The sequence below is a fragment of the Phasianus colchicus genome, unplaced genomic scaffold (assembly GCF_987193195.1).
Source record: "Phasianus colchicus unplaced genomic scaffold, bPhaCol1.hap1.1 HAP1_SCAFFOLD_73, whole genome shotgun sequence".
NCBI classification, from domain to species: domain Eukaryota; kingdom Metazoa; phylum Chordata; class Aves; order Galliformes; family Phasianidae; genus Phasianus; species Phasianus colchicus.
This window is the reverse complement of record NW_028325246.1, coordinates 242,461-258,820: the sequence shown is the minus strand read 5'-3', so window position 1 is coordinate 258,820 and position 16,360 is coordinate 242,461. Positions and strand designations below refer to the sequence as shown.

Below are 16,360 nucleotides of genomic sequence, written 5' to 3'. Positions count from 1 at the left end.
TTGATTAATCAGTCACTTGCAGTTTGTTTGAGCTCATCCCACACAGAATTGTTAAATAAAACCTTACAATCACTTTGAAATTGTAGCTCTGCGCTACTCTATGCCACTGGTGTGAATGTCTGTGCTACAGATGGCATCCTTCCTCATCCTCATCCTCCCACTGTGCTCCTCATTGGCAAAAGCTGTCTACTTCACACAATGGTTTCTACCTGAGCAGAGATTTGGTCACTTTCCAGTTTCTCTGTGGCACCCCCCTATGCTGTTAGTTCTTTTTTTTTCTGTATTGGTGTCCTGTCTTGTCTTCAGTTTGCCCCAGGATGCCAGGTCAGTTGAAAAAAATTTTCAGATTATATCCATCCTGATTTTTTTAATGTATTATCTTTTTTCTTTATGAGGAACACCCTAGAGTCTTCAGAAGAAATCACCATTTCAGGTGTGCGTATTGTTTATCTGTGTAACCAACTAGTCCTCTCAAGGCTCTTGTTCTCTAATGTGTTCGGTTCAGGATCAGTCCATGTTCTTTGTCCTCCCTGCTTTGCTGTTCTCTATGGATTTACCTGAGGTTTTTCTTCAGCCTGCTTTGCTTTCAGTGCTGACAGTCATGAGGAACTCTATGTTGTATGCTGCTGTGTTCATTTTCCTCAGCACGTTCCTTCTTGATGTATAGCATGTACTGGTGATAGCAGAGCCACTGTTCTGTGTGAGTGACTTGTGCCAAGCCAATGTTTATTGAGCTCTGATCTGCAAGATTAAACATAGCTTCAGGCTACCTGTGTGGAATTGTGGTTTGCGCTGCTTTGAATTTAGTCCTGCTGGCCAGAGATGGACAAGGCAGGGATGTTGGGATACTGAGGAAAGTGTTGGCGCTTGATATTCTTGCTGGATTTTATTTTTTAAGCAAGCATTGGGAACCACTGAAGTTTAGCAAAGGAGCCTTAGTGGTGTGGTTGTATCAGGTGTACCTGATTTCATGATGATATGTGGTCTTTTAGAAGAGTTTAGGCTCTGACCCCTCAAAGCAGTGAATGGAATGAGTTCCGGGTGATCACAGATCACAGAATCACAGAATGACCTGGGTTGGAGGGGACCTCAAGGATCATGTAGTTCCAACCCCCCTGCCTAGCAGGGCCACCAAACATACACCTTTACTAGATCAGGTTGCCCAGAGCCTCGTCCAACCTGGTCTTGAACACCTCCAAGGACGGGGCATCCACAACATCCCTGGGCAGCCTGTTCCAGGATCTAACCACCCTCCTAGTAAAAAACTTCCCCCTAACATCCAACCTAAATCTTCCCTCTTTTAACTTAAAACCATTTCCCCGTGTCCTGCTATTATCAGCCCTTATGAAGAGTTTACTCCCCTCCTGGGAGTAAGTTCCCTTCAGATATTGAAAGGCTGCAATGAGGTCGCCCCGCAACCTTCTCTTCTCCAGGCTGAACAAACCCAACTCCCTCAGCCTGTCCTCATAGGGGAGGTGCTCCAGCCCCCTGATCATCTTCGTGGCCCTCCTCTGGACCCTTTCCAAAATCTCCATGTCTTTTTTGTACTGAGGGCTCCACACCTGAACACAGTACTCCAGATGGGGCCTCACAAGAGCAGAGTAGAGAGGGACAATCACCTCCCTATCCCTGCTGACCACCCCTCTCCTGATGGAGCCCAGGATCCCATTTGCTTTCCGGGCTGCCAGAGCGCACTGCTGGCTCATGTTAAGTTTCTCATCTATCAGGACCCCTAGGTCTTTCTCTGCCGAGCTGCTCTCAAGGACAACTCCCCCCAGCCTGTACAGGTGCCTGGGGTTCTTCCGGCCCAAGTGCAAAACCTTGCACTTTGCCTTATTGAACCTCATTAGGTTCACCCGAGCCCAGCTTTCCAGCCTGTCAAGGTCCCTCTGAATGGCCTCCATTCCCTCCACCGTATCGACTGCACCACTCAGCTTGGTGTCATCAGCAAACTTGCTGAGGGTGCACTCCATTCCCTCATCGATGTCATTAATAAAGATGTTAAAGAGCACCGGTCCCAAGACAGACCCTTGAGGGACACCGCTCGTTACCGGCCTCCACCTGGACATAGAGCCATTGACCACCACCCTCTGTCTGCGGCCTTTCAACCAATTGCTTATCCATCTAGTTGTCCACCCGTCAAATCCACTTCCCTCCAGTTTGGAGATGAGGATGTGATGGGGGACCATGTCAAAGGCCTTGCTCAGGTCCAGGTAAATGACATCAGTTGCTTTCCCTTCGTCCACCAATGCCGTCACTCCATCATAGAAGGCCACAAGATTAGTTAAGCATGACCTTCCCCTGGTGAAGCCATGCTGGCTATCTAGGATCACGTGCTCGTTCTTTATGTGATCAAGCATATTGTCCAGGAGGATCTGTTCCATAATCTTCCCAGGCACGGAGGTGAGACTCACCGGCCTGTAGTTACCCGGGTCCTCCCTGCTCCCCTTCTTGTAAATGGGAGTGACGTGACCCTTCCTCCAATCGTCCGGGACCTCACCTGACAGCCACGACTTCTCAAATATGATGGAGAGCGGCTCAGCAACCACCTCAGCCAGCTCCTTCAGGACCCTGGGATGCACGCCATCTGGCCCCATAGACTTATACTCATTCAGTCTAAGGAGGCACTCTCGGACTTGCTCAACCCTTACAGTGGGGAGGGATTTACCTCCTTGGTCCCCACATAGAGGTATGGGGGTGCAAGACTTAGGGACATGAAAAAGACTAGAATCCTGGCCACCAGTGAAGACCGAGGTGATACCAAGGCTAATACAATAACGTTCCAATGAAGCTGTCACAGAAGAGTTACCTATCTTTACCAGCCTGGCTGGTGTGTGATGTATGTTACTGAGACGCTCCTTCCTCTGTGTTTTATGAAGTAGATGCCGTTACATAAGGGCATTAAGGCATTGGATCTTAGCTTCAAGGCACAGTGAAGGCAGTTGGAAGGCAGGAAGGTGACAAGTTGGAATCATATTGTGAGCCCAAATTCAGCAAGCCGTTACTGCTAAACAGGGGCCTCAGGCATACGTTTTAAGTTGTTCTGATTCCTATAAGACTTAAACATCTGTTATAGGTTTGCAGTGTAGATGCCTAGGAGCCATGTTTTTCCTAGGGAGAACAGTGTGCTTGCGTATCTTGTGTGCTCTTCAGCAAGGACATGGTAAAAACCAGTCCTGGATGTTTGGTGAGGGAGCAGAGTGAGAGAGGCAAGCCCAGTTAGTGATGGGAGTCCTGATCCAACGGGTTTCTGTGCCTCTCTCTAGAGCAAAGACATTTGGAAATTTTCAGATTAGCTTTGGATAAGCCTCTGAGCTTCTGGATGCTTTTCATGACCAGTTCAGACCTCTCAAAAGCTTGAGGTTTGTCCTTTACTAATTTTCAAGGAATTGCATGGAAAAAAAAATGCATATTCCTTATTTTAAAAATAGAAGCAATAATGAATAAGCTAGTAGTGTCACTGTCATGGAGGAACACAAAGTAGTAGCCAAGCAATAGGAGAAATAAGGAAGAATGTCCTTTGGTTTTTTTCTCTAGGATCTCCAAGAACTGTTGATAAATGTGAAAATATGTAATGTGCACATAAAAAAAGATAGTTCCAACAGTTGGAAAAAAATAATGTGAGGTACCCAAGTTTTACCCCTGGTCAAAAAGCTTTGGAACTCTCCCAGAGTAGAGAACAATTTCCCTGATTTTTCATTTTGCTGAGCAGTTGAAAGCATCCAAGAGGACTTGCTAGCATCTGGATGAAGAGAGAGTGTTGAGAGGAAGAGGAAACCAAGTTGTTAAGATCTGTGAAGAAGGAAGGAATTAATTATTGTTTGAATTGGTAGATGCATAGAATTATAGAATCACAAGGTTGGAAATGACCTACAAGATCATCTAGTCCAACCATCCTCCCATCACCATTGTCACCACAAGCACTAAATCTCATCTTGTAGCTCCTCATCCAGATGCCCCTTGAACACTGCCAGGGACAGCAACTCCACCACCTCCCTGGGCAGCCATTCCAGTGCCTGACCACTCTGAGAAAAACCTCAGAGAGGTCTAACCTAAACCTCCTCCAGTACAACTTGTGGCCGTTCTTGGGTCCTGTTTGTCACCTGGGAGAAGAGGCCAAACCCCTCCTCATCATCACAACCTCCCTTCAGGAAATTGTAGAGTGCAGTAAGGTCTCCTCTGAGCCGCCTCTTCTCCGGACTAAACAATCCCAGCTCCCTGAGCCGCTCCACATAAGATTTGTGCTCCAGACCCCTCGTCAGTTCTGTTGCCCTTCTCTGGACATTGAGGCCTCAGTGTCTTTTTTGTAGTGAAGGGCCCAAAACTGGACACAGTACTTGAGATGCAGCCTCACCAGAGCTGAGTACAGGGGGATGATTCCCTCCCCGCTGCTGGCCACACTATTTCTAATGCAGGCCAGGATGCTGTTGGCCCTCTTGGCCACCTGGGCACACTGTTGGCTCCTGTTCAGCCGGACATCAACCAGTACTCCCAGGTCCCTTCCTCTTCACAGTCATCCAGCTGCTCAGCCCCAAGCCTATAGCACTGCATGGGGTTGTTGTGGCCAAAGTGCAGGACCTGGCACTTGGCCTTGTTGAACCTCAGCCCAGCGATCCAGCTTATCTAGATCCCTCTGAAGTGCCTCTCTGCCTTCAGGCAGGTCAGCACCACCTCCCAACTTGGAGTCATCTGCAAACATACTGAGAGTACACTCAATCCCTTCATCTAGGTCGTCAGTAAAGATATCAAACAAGATGGGCCCCAGTACCGCCCCCTGGAGTTGCCAGCTGGACTTAGCTCCATTAACCACTACCCTTTGGGTGCAGCCCTCTAGCAGTTCCTTAGCCAAAGAAGGCTATACCTGTCCAGGCCATGGGCAGCCAGTTTCCCCAGGAGAATACTGTGGGAGACCATGGAAAAGGCTTTGCTGAAGTCTAGGCAGACTACATCAATAAATAGCCTTTCCCTCATCTACCAGGCTGGTCACCCAGTCATAGAAGGAGATGAGGTTTGACAAGGACGACCTGCCTTTCATGAACCTGTGCTGGTTGGGCCTGATCCCCTGGATGCCACGCACATACCATGAGATCTCACCCAAGATGATTTGCTCCATAACTTTCCCGTGACTGGGGACTGGCTTGTAGTTCCCCAGATCCTCCTTACAGCCCTTCTTGTAGATGGGAATCACAAGAAGTACTGGTACCTGTCCAGTTAACCAGGTGCACTGGTAGATAGTGGAGAGTGGCTCAGCAATCACCCTCACCAGCTCCCTCAGCGCCCTAGGATGGAGCCCATCCGGTCCCATGGGCTTGTGACAGTCCAGATGGAGGAGGAGCTCTCTGACTGTCTCCACCTGAATCACCAGGGGTGTATTCTGCGTAGCATCCCAGACTTCGGGATCGGGGCACAAAGTGCCCTGATGATAACTGATCTGCCTTTTAAAGGCAGGTGTAAAGAAGGCGTTGAGGACCTCAGACTTCTGCTTATCCTCAGTGCTCACATTCCCCGCTGCATCAAGTAAAGGATGGAAATTCTCCTTGGTCCTTCTCTTACCATTGATATATTTATAAGAGGATTTCTTACTCTCTTACTGTGGTGGCCAGTCTGAGTTCAAGTTGGACTTTTGCCGTCCTAACTTCCTCCCTGCATACCTTAGCAACTTCCTTGCAATCTCCCCAAGTAGCCTGTCCCTTCAACTTTGTCACCTTACTGCCCTTCTTGTCTCCCTAGAGCCCATCTGACAGAAAAACATTATTTGAAGACTCATTTCAACAGGTATTGTACTAAAACATATTAGTAGTGGGCATGAGAAGTTGAATTGAAGAAATCTGTTACCTGTATGTCATTCTTAATGCCCTGACACCTTAATAATGTTATTTGAACAGAGACTAACAAAAACTAACAGTTAGCATACAGCCATGCTTGTTTATCTAAAGATCATGCAAAAATGTGAAATTCTGTCTCCAAGTGTCACTGTGTCCATGAAATAAATATAAATATAAATATATATATATATATGTTTGGGGGTTTTTTTGCACAAAGACGAGAACTGTGTTGGAAACTTCAAAAAAAAATTCCGTAGAAATAATTTTAAACAGCATTTAGTTTTAAAGCATTGTAGTTCGGTACTAATTTTGTAAGAGCAAGCTTCCAGGTTTGTTATGCACCAGTTGTTCTAATAACAAGTGGTGTTTTTTTTTTTTTTTCCTGACACTTAAAAGCAGGAACTGGGGACTGAGGAATAGAAGGGATAAATAGTCAGTTAAAACTTCTACTGCTATAATGATAAATAATAATTCTTTAAAAATCTGAAAACTTAGGCTGGTTTAAGTGTCTAGAGAGGTAAAACGTATTTCACTCAAGAATGATGAAGCGTTTTTTAAAAAGCTTAGGAGATGAATGCATTTTTAAAAAGCAGAAATGTGAAAGACGAAAAGTAGTGCATCTCTGGTGATTAATCTTGGGATTGTTATTGTAAGCAAGGAAGAAAGGGTGAAAGAGCTTTTGAGATATTTACAAGTTGAAATAGGACTTTTGGATCAGTTTTGAAAAGGTAGCATGTTCTGAGCTGGGTAATGTGCTGCTAGAAGGTGCAGTAAGTGAACATTTCATTAGGAAACTTCAGTAGTTGGCATTTGAGTAAAGATGCCATGAAATTGAGACCTGAAAGGGAAAAAAAGATCGAAGGCTTGATTCTTGAGATTAAAGAATCTCAAGTAGGTGTGTATTTTTTTCTTTATCCTTGTTATCCTGTGACTTACTGGATTTTAGAAATCAAGCAAATACAACAGTGAGAGAAAGCTACAGGAAAGAAATTTACACTAATTGGTCTTTAATCGAGGGGCAAAGAACTTGTGAATAAATTCTAATAAGTACCATCTGTAACAAAATTTACCTTAAGAACAATGTCACTCCATTAACGTTCTGTGGAGAGTCTAAGAGTGAAAGAGCAGTATAACCTTTTGTAAACATAGTCACCTCTTTGCATTTGTCTGTGTAGTAAAGGTGAGCTGGACACTTGCTCAGCACTATCATTTGCACATTTCAAAACAGTGTTTTGGTTTTTTTTAAATAACATCTGATAACCTGAAGGTCTTTTGGTGCAGAAGTGTGTTGTTTTTATTCTCTGTATAGTTCTTTTGATGCATGTGTTACTATAATGGATCAAAAGAGAGCACAGAGCCTTCTGAATACCAGTACTAAGCTGCTTGTCAATGGCATGGAAGAGAACTTGTAGACATTACAGATTACTTTTTCCTCCTCCTCACCTTTACTTCAAAGTGTGCAGCATTGCCAGACAGCATTCAGGTGATAGTTTGTGTGAGCTTTTCAAGTACAAAAAGTTTGAGTAGGTTTCCAAGTAGGACCAGCAGTCCTACCAGGAGAAGCTTACATAGGAAGTAGGGAAATAAAAAACTCAGAACTTGTCAAAAACAACTTTTGCATTTCACTCTAAGTGTTAGTTTCAAATTTATCCACTCTGCTGGCTACCTATGCTTTTATTAATTTACACTTAGTATTTTGAGGGGGTTTCTTTTTGGCTAGTTTGGCTGTTTGAATTTTTTTTTTTAATTTCTAGCTCATTGCCTCAGAAAAAAAAGCAATGAGGAAACTTAGGGCTGTAGCAAGAACTTTTCTGAAAGCTGTCTCTAGAGAAAATACAAACTACATGTCAATTACAGCATCTGTACTGATACAGAAGTCTTCTAATCTGGAGTCCATGAAAGGCTTTGCCCCTTTTGAGTAAACACGGAAGTACCTGAGCATTTCAGAGAAGAACCTTCAGACCTCTAAGCAGTGTGCACTGAGCTCTAAATGCAGAGGTCAGTAGCTGGACCTGCTTACCAGCACTGCTGAAGGAAATCACTGTAAATGTGCGGTAAAAAAATCACACCTGGCAGGGAGGATACCTTTTTATTAATCACCAAAAAAGCAAATGATGCAAATTCCCAGGAAGCTTTGCAATAATGTTGAATCACTTTCTGGTCCCACTTTTTGAGAAAATCTGCAGAATTACTTTGTTTGGAAAGACCTTGAGAGTTCATCTAGTGAGGCCCCTCTGCTCAAGCTGAGTCAGTTAGAGCAGGTGTCTCATTTGAAAGGAAGAAGTAACTTTATTTTGCCATCCATCAGCTCTCCTGAGGTTTTGTATTGTATTTTGGAGAGATCAAATTGAGAAGCACTGTTGCATCACAGCACTAAATACATCACGGTGATGTTTTCAGTAATGATGTTTCTATGTTTATAGTTAAGGGCATTTGCATTTTATGTTGGGGAAATGTTCATCAAGTGGTGGTTTCACAGCAGCTGTCAACAGAACACCACCACACCATGCTGTTACTGCCCCTCAAAGGAAGACGGGGAGAGAAAATGTGGTTGGAAAATAAATGAACGAAATGCTCATAGGTTGAGATAAGGACAATTTAAAGGAAAAGGAGGAAAAAGAAAAACACCAAACAAAGGCCATACAAGGAGAGAAAACAATTATCCTCTGCTCATCATAGAATGGCCTGGGTTGGAAGGGACCTCAAAGTCCACCTGGTTCCAGCTCCACTGCTGCCAGCAGGGTTGCCAGCCACTAGATCAGCTTGCCCAGGGTGCCATCCAGCCTGGCCTTGGAGACCCCCAGGGATGGGAAATCCACAGCTTCTCTCAGTAGTAAGCAGTGTTTGGCCACCCCTTGGAAAGCAAGGCCTCAGTACATGTTGTGGCCCTTCCCCAGCTCCTCATGCTGTGTGTGGCATCGTATGGTATGCGATATCCCTTCAATCAGTTTAGATCAGTGCCCTGCTGATGTCCTTCCCCCTCCTCTTGCCCACGCCCAGCCTGCTGGCTCAGGGGCTGCAGAGTTGATGCTGTGCCAGCACTCTTGGCAGGAGCCAAAACATGGCTGTGATACCAGTGCTGCTCTGGCAGCAAGTGCAAAGCACAGCGCCGTGTGGCTGCCGTGGGAACAGCAACCTTGTCCCTGCCTGCCCCAGTACAGCACCCCTGCATATGTGCATCACTGCTATAGAGAAGCACATACCAACATAGAAATTGCAATGTTGCACCTGTTATTCTGGCTATTAAACCATATAGAGAGAACAGAAATCTGAGCAGTGTTTGTTGAATGAAGGTTCTTCTTATTTTGAAGTTTCTAATGAGAAAATTCCTCTTTCTCAGGAACGTATTATTTTGTTAACTTAGGAGCTTGGAATATTTTGATTTACAAGATAGTCCCATAAATATACTGGAGTTGAAGATAATTCATTAAGCATTCTGAGTCTTTTCCTTCTTATCTGCTATTACTTCACAAGGCAGCAGGTAATGAAACATACAACAATGTCATTACTTGAAAGGTTTTTGTATTCTATAGGCATTCCACTTAGAGGCGGTGGGTAATTTGTCAGCCCAGTGACAGATGAATTTAAGGATACAACTGTACCTAGTGCACAGTTTGCTTATGCACATCAGTGAGGTGTAGTCTGTAAATCTTACAAAACCACAGTTATTGTGTAACGTTTCCTTAACTTGATTCGTGAGCTCTAAACAGATAAGAAAAGTCCTTATATTCTTCGTACCCATCTCTTCTACTGCGTGCACAGTCTGGACCTGGTTATTTATAATTACATTTTCATCCTTGCAGAGAGAATGATATTGAAGAATGTGGCTTGGAAATGTTTTTCTCAGTTGCTAAAGAAATTCTAGGTGAAATCCAAAGCCATGATTTGAAGCCAAATGGTAGCAACATTCTTGTGACGGAAGAAAACAAAGAAGAATATATTAAGTAAGATTAAATGAAGATTTTAAAATACTCTTATCTGTCCCATTTCTTTTAGCTCAATCAAGAAAATACTGTCACACTATGTAATCTGAAGCATTATTGAAATTCTGCCTATGAATAAGTACTGATGGCAAAATGTGGCAAAATGTGGCAATTGTTAAGATTCCACATTTGAAAAGAAAATATTGATGGAAACATTTAAAATAGATATATATTACATTTCCAAAAAGTAATACATATATTACTTTTCCCAAAAGATTCAGTTTAGTAGAAGCTCCACTTGTTGTGTTTTTTTCCCAGAGATAATTAAGTTTAGCAGAACATCGTGACAACAAATGTGAACGTCAGGTACTTCACCGTACCATTGCACACATTTATTATTCACATTTTGGCTTTGTAGACTGCTGATATTCTATCCAGCCATTTATGGTGTTGCTTGTTTTTAACCAAAGAACAGTTTTGGATGCTTTTGTGGTAAACTTGAGTTTTTAAAAATGCATAGTTTTGATACTAGTTTCCATGTGAACTGCCCTGATAGAGCTGTTATGTCTAGGCATTTGTAACAAGGCAGCATTACGAACAATGTAATGTGTTGTACTGTTGTAAATGAGGAATTATGATATAGCAGTAGCAGATCGTTTTAAAGCAAGGACAGGAGCCTATGAGTGATTACAGAAGAAAAACATGAGCGATGAGGTGCTTTGTCTCAAAATATCCCCTTCTTGTCTTGTAATATCCCCAGCGAGCAGCAGTATATAAGCTCTGCTTTAAGGTGTGAACTTCAACATCATCTTACATAGAGGATTTGCTCAGAACAAAAAGAAACAAATAAGAAACCACTACACACGTGGCAGGCATGAGGTAAATTGAATGAGTAGAATTTTCCTCTTATGATATGTTCTATGAAGGCTTTTTTGTGGGAAAGGTTTGAGGGATGAGGGAGTAGGAATTGCTTTCATCATGAGTCGTCCAAAAACATTTCACAGAAATTGTAATGTTTGCAGAAGGAACATATTGGCATTTTGCAGTTGTGCAAGATATTAATTGGGATGAAGAGTAAGGAGTATCTGCAGAAGACCATTCTCCTCTAGTTTTGAGGAGCCCAGGCAGAGCTCAGATTGCAGCCTAAGTAATATTCTTTTGCCATAATAGGTCCTGTGTTACGCTTCCCAGAGTTTCATCTCTTCTTTAGATTCCAGTTCTCCTGACAGCTTAGGCTTGAATTCAGCATATCTGCTTCTCCCTGGGTTCAGGTTCTTTGGGTCTTCTGCCTGCTTTTCACCTTTTTGCAGAGCAAGGTTTCATGATTAACTGTCTTTTCCTACAAAGGACTCACTCAGATGGCCTTGAAAGCTCTGAAGATGCTGCTTCAAATAAAAACAAGACTGTTAATGGCAGTGATTCCCCACTACTCACCAATGGAAGCTGCAAACCTTCTCGACCTCGCAGGCCTTTCTGACCACCTCCACCCACACCCCGCAGACCCACATCAGTAGCTGGTGCATATTCTAGGGCCAGACATCCACTTCAAAGCTGTGGATTCTCTGTACAGTCTTAAAATGAACGTAACGTTTTCCGATGCGTGTTTTTAACTACAGTTTTTTTCAGGGTAAATTCTTGGATATATAACTTCTATTTTAACAGCTTGCATTCAATATTGTTGTTCCTCTTATAAGTAATTTCTGTTTCCACGACAGGTAAGTGATGATTGCAGCGATACTGCTAAATATGTTGGAGCTGGTGCCAAAAGAACATGAGTGAGTGCTACTGTTGCATTCAGTTAACTTTAATGAGACCCGTGAACAAATCTGCTGAAGGACTTACAGAACTGCCTCAAGTAGATAATACTGGAGCTTGAAAGACTAGTGATTTGTTTCTACAGTCCTGGTTAAATTATTTGAAACAGCAGCACTTCAAACACTGATTGCGTGAAAATAAATATGTTTTTTAGTCCATCTTATAATTCAGAATCTACAAAGCTTTAAGACAGTGATAGGTGTTGCATACACTACCATGTGTTTTGGTGATCTTATTGTCACAATTGATAAATACTGAGGCTGGACGGAAAACTAGGCTGCAGTAATTATTTTAAAAGATAAAGGCAGTGTAGTTTAGTAATAAGACTTGTGTATAGTTCTTAATACTGCCTACCAAATGGCCTGCATGGGAAAAAAAATCTGAAAGCGTTTAAAGAATGCATGTATTCTCCCTTCCACAGCCTTAATTTTTCCCCGTTGTGTCAAATATCTTCTTGAAAATGTTATGCATGCTGCCTCTTAAATTGTTGCAAATATTAAATGGGAAATCCATCAATGCAAGCAAGTAGCTTTTTCTTTATAATCATGTAATGTTTAGAAAATGCAGACAAGTTGCTTTGGTGAATAACTTTTCTTTGTCATATCAAAGCTGTGCAGCTGATAGCTGATAGTTCTTGGGTTGAAGCATTTTTACAGAGTGCAGCTAAAGTTGCCTTTTGTGTGTGTCTGTGTGTGTGTGTGAAATAGAAAATGTGGCTATATGTGCGCACTACTTCAAACCACCACCTTTTGCACGTCAACTTTTGTGACTTACAAATTCTGAAATAGGTTACCAATAAGGAGAGAAATACCAATTAAAGATTTATTTTTTTTCTTCTGACATGTCTGGCATCGTAGGAAGTGTAAATGGTTCTCCATCCACGTCCACAGAGAATGATGGGGCCAGTGCAGGTTCACTGGCAGGTGCAGCTGCAAATACATCTTCAGAACCGAGCCCTGAGGGGGGAACAGCAGCAACAACAGCTCCTGCAACTGCTGCACTCACCACACCTCCAGTATCAAGACAAGTGCAGCCAGTAAGTCCTCCAACTCAGGCACTAATTGCAGACTGTCAAGGTCCTCTTCCACCTGGGTATGAGTTTAATGAATTTTTCTGCTGCCTTTTCTGTTTTCTTATTTTAAGCATACCAAAATACACGTAACATCTGTCTTTTGCTGCATAACAAAAATTCCCAAAAGCTTTTAAAGTGAAGGTTTTCTAAACTATTTGGCCTAGTAGACCTTCAGGTGTGTGTGTGTGTGTGTGTGTGGTTTAATCAATAAGGAATTAATTTTTAAGTAGTTTTGATGCTTGTTGCGAGTTGCTAAGTCAGTGAAACAGAGGTTTTAAATAGTGAGACAACTTGCTGTCTTCAAATTAGAAAGAAGTCAAGTAGTAAGAAACTGGTATAAATAAGTAGAAGGAAAGTTACTGTTGGACATAATCTGCTATATGGCTTTAAATTTCATAGTTCATACATTGCACCTCCTGAGAGCAATGTGGGCGCAGTGAGATACTTCATACCCATGTGGAATTTGTCAGATGATTGGTCTCTTGCCTCAGAGATATTATTTAGATTCTTAACTTTTTCTTAAAAAAACAGAAATGTTTCTGTACTCTGAGTAAGAAAGGGAAAGCAAAAGCTTCTTAATGCAAGTGGTATAATAGTTGAATTATTACCTGCTTTACTGTGCCTGCAGTTAAAGCAGTAGGTGGTCGAGGCTTGGATTACCATGCTTACAGGATAACCATGAAAGCAATTTTGAAAACATCAGTTGTTGCTTTACCATTTTTATTTCATTAGAAATGGCAAATTATTGTGCATTTCTCTCCATGTTACATTTGATACAAATACAGGAGTAAGTCAGCGTCCCAAATGCTGCATATTCAGAAAATACAACTTCAGTGCCCTTATGATGAACTGCTTCTGTGTGATGTGTGGAGAGGGTGAAAGAGGCCAAGGGCCCTTTTCTCGGGTTCGGCTCCCCTGTGCCCTCTTGCTCGCCGGAGAGAAGGGCTGCCCGCTGGGCACAGGGAGCGCCTTCTAGCTCCCGTCCCGTGCCCCGTCCTCCAGCCCCCTCCTTGTCCTATGCAGAACGCCACTCCCAGCAGCAGCACAGGTGCCACTGCAGAACCTTCCCCATGTCACAGCTGTCACCTTGGTCGCTGCCGCCCCACCCGGCGCACTCGTCTCCGAGAGTGCTGGGCAGGTGGCAGCCATGTCCAGCACGAAGAGAGCGAGAGAAGAGGATAGCGTGGTTTTAAATGGGAAGAGGGAGCTGGGGGCCCCAGAACCGAAGAGGAGGAGGGGGCCCGCCGTGACCATCAAGTGGAGGAGGGAGAGGAGGAAGAGAGCTCGGTTCCATCACACCCAGACCACCGCTGTGACCGACCATGGGGAGCCCATGGAGGTGGATCTGCCTCCAGAGGAGCCCATGGAGGTGGATCCGCCTGCGGCACAGCTGGCCTGGCACCACACCACCGTGCCAGGCCCCGCATCGGCGCGGTCACAGCTCCGCCATCGCTGGTCCGGGCGCTGGGCTCCTTACCCGCCGCGCGGCCCCACCCCCAGCATTAGCTGGGTGGCATTGTTTAACATCTGCTCCTCCTCCACCTTGTTGCTCCTCCGCGGTTCTGCAGGCCTCCAGTTCCATCTTCCCCTTTTAGGAGTTAGGTCCCCCTTCTGGGTTTTGTTGTTGATGTTAGTGTTAGCATAGTTTTAGTGTTAAGTTTAGTTTTAGCGTTAGGCATAGGTTACTGTTAGTAGTTTAGAGTTAGGCATAGATTGCTGCTAGCAATTGGCAGTACATGCCGCTCACTCAGTAAGCACTCCCCTGATTTACCATGCAGAGAAATGAGTGCGAGTGCACTGAGACGGGAGGTTTGATGACGTCTGCGATGAATTGAATTTCCGTCTTGTGACTTTTCTGTTGCAGAACATCGAGGAAGAGAGTATTGAGTGGCTGAGAAATGGAGTTGGGACTCAGGGGAGCAATAGGTGCCTGTGTGACCCTTGCCAGGTAGGTGTGCCTTACTGTAAGCGTGCGCTAAGGTGGTGCTGTTCAAACACAGCTTGTGGCACTGTCTGCAACAGATCTGCTTTCTGTTAAGCTTTTCCCTTATTTCATGTCCACCTATCCTCTTCAGCTCCTGCTCCCCTCACTTGCAAGTGGAGCAATGCTCAAGTTGGAGGAATCTTTTCCTCGGCAGGTGGTAAAAGACGATGCAGCTGCGTTTCATGCCCTTCTTTGTTATTGGGTCAGTAGACCAAGGATATCTTCAGAACAGCTAAGTCAGCCTGTAACACCAATGTGCATGTGAGAATGATGACTCTTTTTACCCTCTTGTAGAAAGCAGCCTCCTTGAGAGTGGGAGAGCAGCAGGCTGTCTGCTCTGTGGCTCCTGAAGGGCATTTCTCCCCAGCTGAGATCCCTGAGCCCACGCTGGTGGAGAATGTGCTGCACCACGATCTCTTCTGCGGAGCCACTTTGCAGCTTCTCTGTGCGTCAGTTGTAATCATGCCAATTTCCAGGTGCCATAAGCCAGTAAGTCATGCTCTCTGAGGCTGATAGAAAGGCACAGACAATAGGCAGGGAGGGAACAATTTGTAGCTGTTGCCTACGGTAGTGTGTCCCGGCACTGCTGAAAGTGGTATAGTTCTGTCCCTCCTTCGATGTGCGTGCTGTACCTGATGCACGCAAGAAGCCTTGAGGTGCAAGCTCATCTTATCCTGCTGCTGCTGCTGTGCTCTGTGCACTGCCAGGCAGTGTCCAACCCCTGTGCAGGTGCTGCCTTGCAGAAGATGGCTTTGGATTCTAGTTTGTGTGGGTCTTTTGGGATTGAGATAGAAGTGGAGTTTCTAGTGTGCCCTAATGTCAGGAAGGCGGTTTCCAGTACTGGCAGCCAAAGCTGCCCAGGAGGATGACTTGAGCTCCCAAAGCGAGCTGTCAGCCAGTTGTTAGCTGTGAAGGTTCCCTGACCGTTTCTGAATTGATTCTTGTAGGACTCACACGGTCTTGGGACTAAGACTTGGGAGACAGTGAAAAAACCCAAGGCAAGTGCTGCTCAGCTGAGGAAGAAAGCCAAGAAGGAAAGCAAAAAGAACCGATAAGGGCTTGACCGAGGACACTAGAATCATCTGGAATGGTTCCTCAGAGGTGGCACCAAAAGCAGCTGACTGAGTCGTCTGGTTTTCTGGCATGGCCGTGCTCTCCCTGTCACGGACAGTGCAGAGGAACTAAGGCAACTGGGAGGGAAGGGCTTGTGCTGCGTTCCAAGCCAAGAGGACTTGCCAGAGGCAGGACTTCATCTATGGCAAGAGATGGAGACGCTGTGTTCTTTCAGGATGCGTCTCTTCAGGGCCAGAGCCGGTCTAGTATGAGATTGAAATACAGCTAGCCGGGCCTGGAGAGAGAAGAGGTGATGTCAGGCTTCTCCTTGTGTCTGACTGGAGGCTGAATGACTCACTGCTAAGCAGAAATCCTGGATACTGGGGTTTCATTTTGGGCTGTGTTGAGAAATACAACCCAAATCCTTTTGTATTGAATAAAAACGAAATCAACTTTTTAAAAATTGTGCTGCCTGTTTCCGTAGCTGGTCAAAAGGTCCCTTGCTTGGGCTGGCAATTGCGGGGCGATGAACCGGTTGGCTCTCCCCTGAAATTCTGCTGGTTTTCCCCCATTTCCTTGTTGGTCTTCCCAATGGGTGGCTTTTCAGCCCAACTGTAACTGCTAGCAATAGGCTGTGAGCATCCCCTTGCTCTCCAAGGACTGCTAGCAAAAGCACAAAGGAGGAGAA

General features: G+C 44.6%; 1 protein-coding gene across 14 annotated transcripts in view; it reads left to right on the top strand.

The window, feature by feature from the left end:
* LOC149911638 (RANBP2-like and GRIP domain-containing protein 8) overlaps positions 1 to 16,135 on the top strand; it is a 58,646-nt gene extending 42,511 nt beyond the window's left edge. For 12 of the 14 annotated variants that reach the window (XM_090133524.1, XM_090133521.1, XM_090133522.1 and 9 more), the window contains 5 exons: positions 12,421 to 12,599; positions 14,500 to 14,583; positions 14,711 to 14,821; positions 14,914 to 15,108; positions 15,567 to 16,135. In XM_090133524.1, the coding sequence (XP_089989650.1) occupies positions 12,421 to 12,599; positions 14,500 to 14,583; positions 14,711 to 14,821; positions 14,914 to 15,108; positions 15,567 to 15,674 (677 nt within the window). In that variant the 3' untranslated portion in view covers positions 15,675 to 16,135. The remainder of the gene's footprint in view (positions 1 to 12,420; positions 12,600 to 14,499; positions 14,584 to 14,710; positions 14,822 to 14,913; positions 15,109 to 15,566) is intronic. The other 2 variants (XM_090133529.1, XM_090133530.1) reach the window with 2 other exon arrangements.
* The last annotated feature ends 225 nt before the right edge of the window (positions 16,136 to 16,360 follow it).